General features: G+C 54.2%; 1 protein-coding gene across 1 annotated transcript in view; it reads right to left on the reverse strand.

The window, feature by feature from the left end:
* Positions 1-2498, reverse strand: part of FUBP3 (far upstream element binding protein 3) — a 53057-nt gene that overhangs the window by 20794 nt on the left and 29765 nt on the right. Inside the window, exons 7-8 of the mRNA XM_007453131.1 lie at positions 2252-2414; positions 867-965 (exon numbers count right to left, since the gene is read on the reverse strand). Coding sequence (XP_007453193.1) covers positions 867-965; positions 2252-2414 — 262 coding nt within the window. The remainder of the gene's footprint in view (positions 1-866; positions 966-2251; positions 2415-2498) is intronic.

Raw genomic sequence — 2498 nt, forward strand, 5'->3', positions numbered from 1 at the left:
AAAAAAAAAAAAAAAACTACGGGAATTCTTTTGCCAGAGACTGGTAACCTCTGCTGGATCAAAGCCCCAACGCCCCTGCAGAGGGACAGCTGTCGCTGACGGGTTGGCTCACCAAGGTGTGTCGCTCCGGAGCTACCCTAAATGCAGCGAAGGTCAGGCAGGCTGCAGCAGGCAGAAAAAAGAGCATTCATGTCTCACGGGGACAGACACACTCCCACACCCACAGCACACACACATTCCTGCTAATAGCCCAGGTGCTGGAAGATGGAGCACCTGGGTGATTCAGACCTAAGCCCCTGCTTTCAGCACCTGCGGTTGTCCTCTGTGGCACACAGGACGCTTGCTACGAGGGCACACACGTGCCTTGTGTGGTACTGGCACCTTCAGTCACCTTCCACCTCAGCCAGTGATCTTGTAAAAATGGGTTGAGAGAACAAACAAATAAAAGCCAGAGGGAGCCTGCATCTGAGCTGACCACAGCTCAACGTCGAAAACTGCATCTGATCAGAGCTGTGCCAGCCAATAAAACCTTCTGCATCTATGGACGAGTCCTGTACATGGGCTGCCCTGACGGCAGCCACCATCCACATGTGGCTCTGAGCACTCTGAGTGCTGAAACATGGCCAGTATAAATAAGGAACTCACTTTTTATTTAATCTGAACAAATTCCAACAGCCACGTGGCCAGCAGCTCTGGTACTAGGCAGCACAGCCCCATTCTCTGCATCACCAAACTTGGTTTGGGGAAACAGCTCAAGGAGCACCCACCCAGTTTTATAATTTCTGGAATGACATAAAAGCTCTACAAGTACTACCAAGTGATACCGCCACACCCAGGACCTGCCCGACCCATGGTTTCTCTCCTACCTGTACTTTAAATGGGTCTCCGGTGATGCGCAGAGGCTTGTCTGCTCCCGTGGGCAACGGGCCGTCCTGGATCATGACCATCTTCACGCCTGCCCGCTCCTGTGAGGGCACACACACCGGTACAGCCCTCACTGTCAGCAAGAGGCACGCAGGATGGCACAAGCTGCACGGGTCGGGTCGTGTCCACAGTAAGACATGCCCCACTACCAAAGGCACTGCTCTCTGATCCGGCCCGTGAGGCTGGCCTCCGAGAATGCTGATGTACACGCCGTGCTTGAGGGCGTCCGAGCCTGACAGAGAAAACCGTTTCCCGAAACTGTCCTCCCTTTCCAGTTCCTGGAATATCTGAATATGGATGAGCTACTTTTACAAAATGCTAAGCACTGAGCTAGACAATCTATTTAACGTCACGTGGTCAGAGCTCACGCACAGCAATGGGAGGGAAGGGCCACCACTTCCCGACCTCACAGAGGAGAGCTCTGAGCAAGCTACCGAAGGCTCCAGGGCCGATGAGCGCGGCACCAAAATTTGGATTCTGGGACTCTATAAAGTCTGAACTCTTAGGAGTCCACGGTAGAATGTCTTCCACATCCGAGGACTGGGCTATACGAGAGCACACAGGCAGGCCACAACTCCGACCCGCAACTTTGAAAGCCCAGAGCTCGGAAAGAAGAGTTTGCTCCGAACTAAGTGTGGCAGGAAAACTAACCTGAACTCATGTGAGCGCGCTTCCAGCCCCTCCTCTCATGGGGTGTGACTGGTAGGTTAGCCCGAAAACCTGCACTTGGTCACGGGATGCAGCCCCCAAACTTGCTGGGGGTATTAAATTCTACAACACGTTTGGCCCAAGTGTCTCATGTGAGGGATTCTGGAGCTCAGAGCAGCAAATGTTCACGGAGCATTTACTCAGTGGCAGGCTCTGCACTAAGGGTCTCACGTAAATCAAAATAACGGGTATTGCTTTAGCTCATTACAACGGCGAGGCCGGCACCTCCCTGCTCTTACAGACGAGGACCCTGAGCCTTAGAAAAGTAAATGAGCATAACTCCGATCTCACCACTAACGAGCAAGAGTGCTCCTGGGTCAGGGCCCTGGCTCTGGACACAGGATTTTTATCTGAGAGTCCTAACAGGGCTTCATCGCCACAGTGGCTGCTGCCAGTTCACGGGGACCCCAGGCCTTGGCGTCACAGCTGGCATCGAGCCTGGCCACAGAAAATGTTCAGATCCGCAGAGGCACTCGGGCAGAGGTTTTGAGGGGAGCTCTGCACCGTGGTGCACAGCCAGCCCAGCTGAGACACGCCAAAGCCGGACAGAACCTCCCAACCCGGGAAGATGGAGGAGGATGAGGGCTGTCGAGTGCTGCTCTGCCAAGGGCTCACGCACCTGCAACTGCTTTATTGTCTCCCCTCCCTTGCCGATGACCAGCCCCACTTTAGACGCAGGGATGAGAATCTCCTGGATCGTGCTGTTGCCGTCTATGTCATTATGAAAGCCAGGTCCATTCCGACAGCGGTCCACAATCTGTCCCAGGAGCCGTTTGGCTTGTCTTTGGGAGGGAAAAGAACCACAAGAGAGCCAGCATTCAATGAATGCTCTAGGCGCCCAGGAAGGGGAAAGAGAGCCGGGGGGA

Source organism: Lipotes vexillifer, unplaced genomic scaffold, assembly GCF_000442215.2.
Source record: "Lipotes vexillifer unplaced genomic scaffold, Lipotes_vexillifer_v1.1 scaffold149, whole genome shotgun sequence".
Taxonomy (NCBI): Eukaryota; Metazoa; Chordata; class Mammalia; order Artiodactyla; family Lipotidae; genus Lipotes; species Lipotes vexillifer.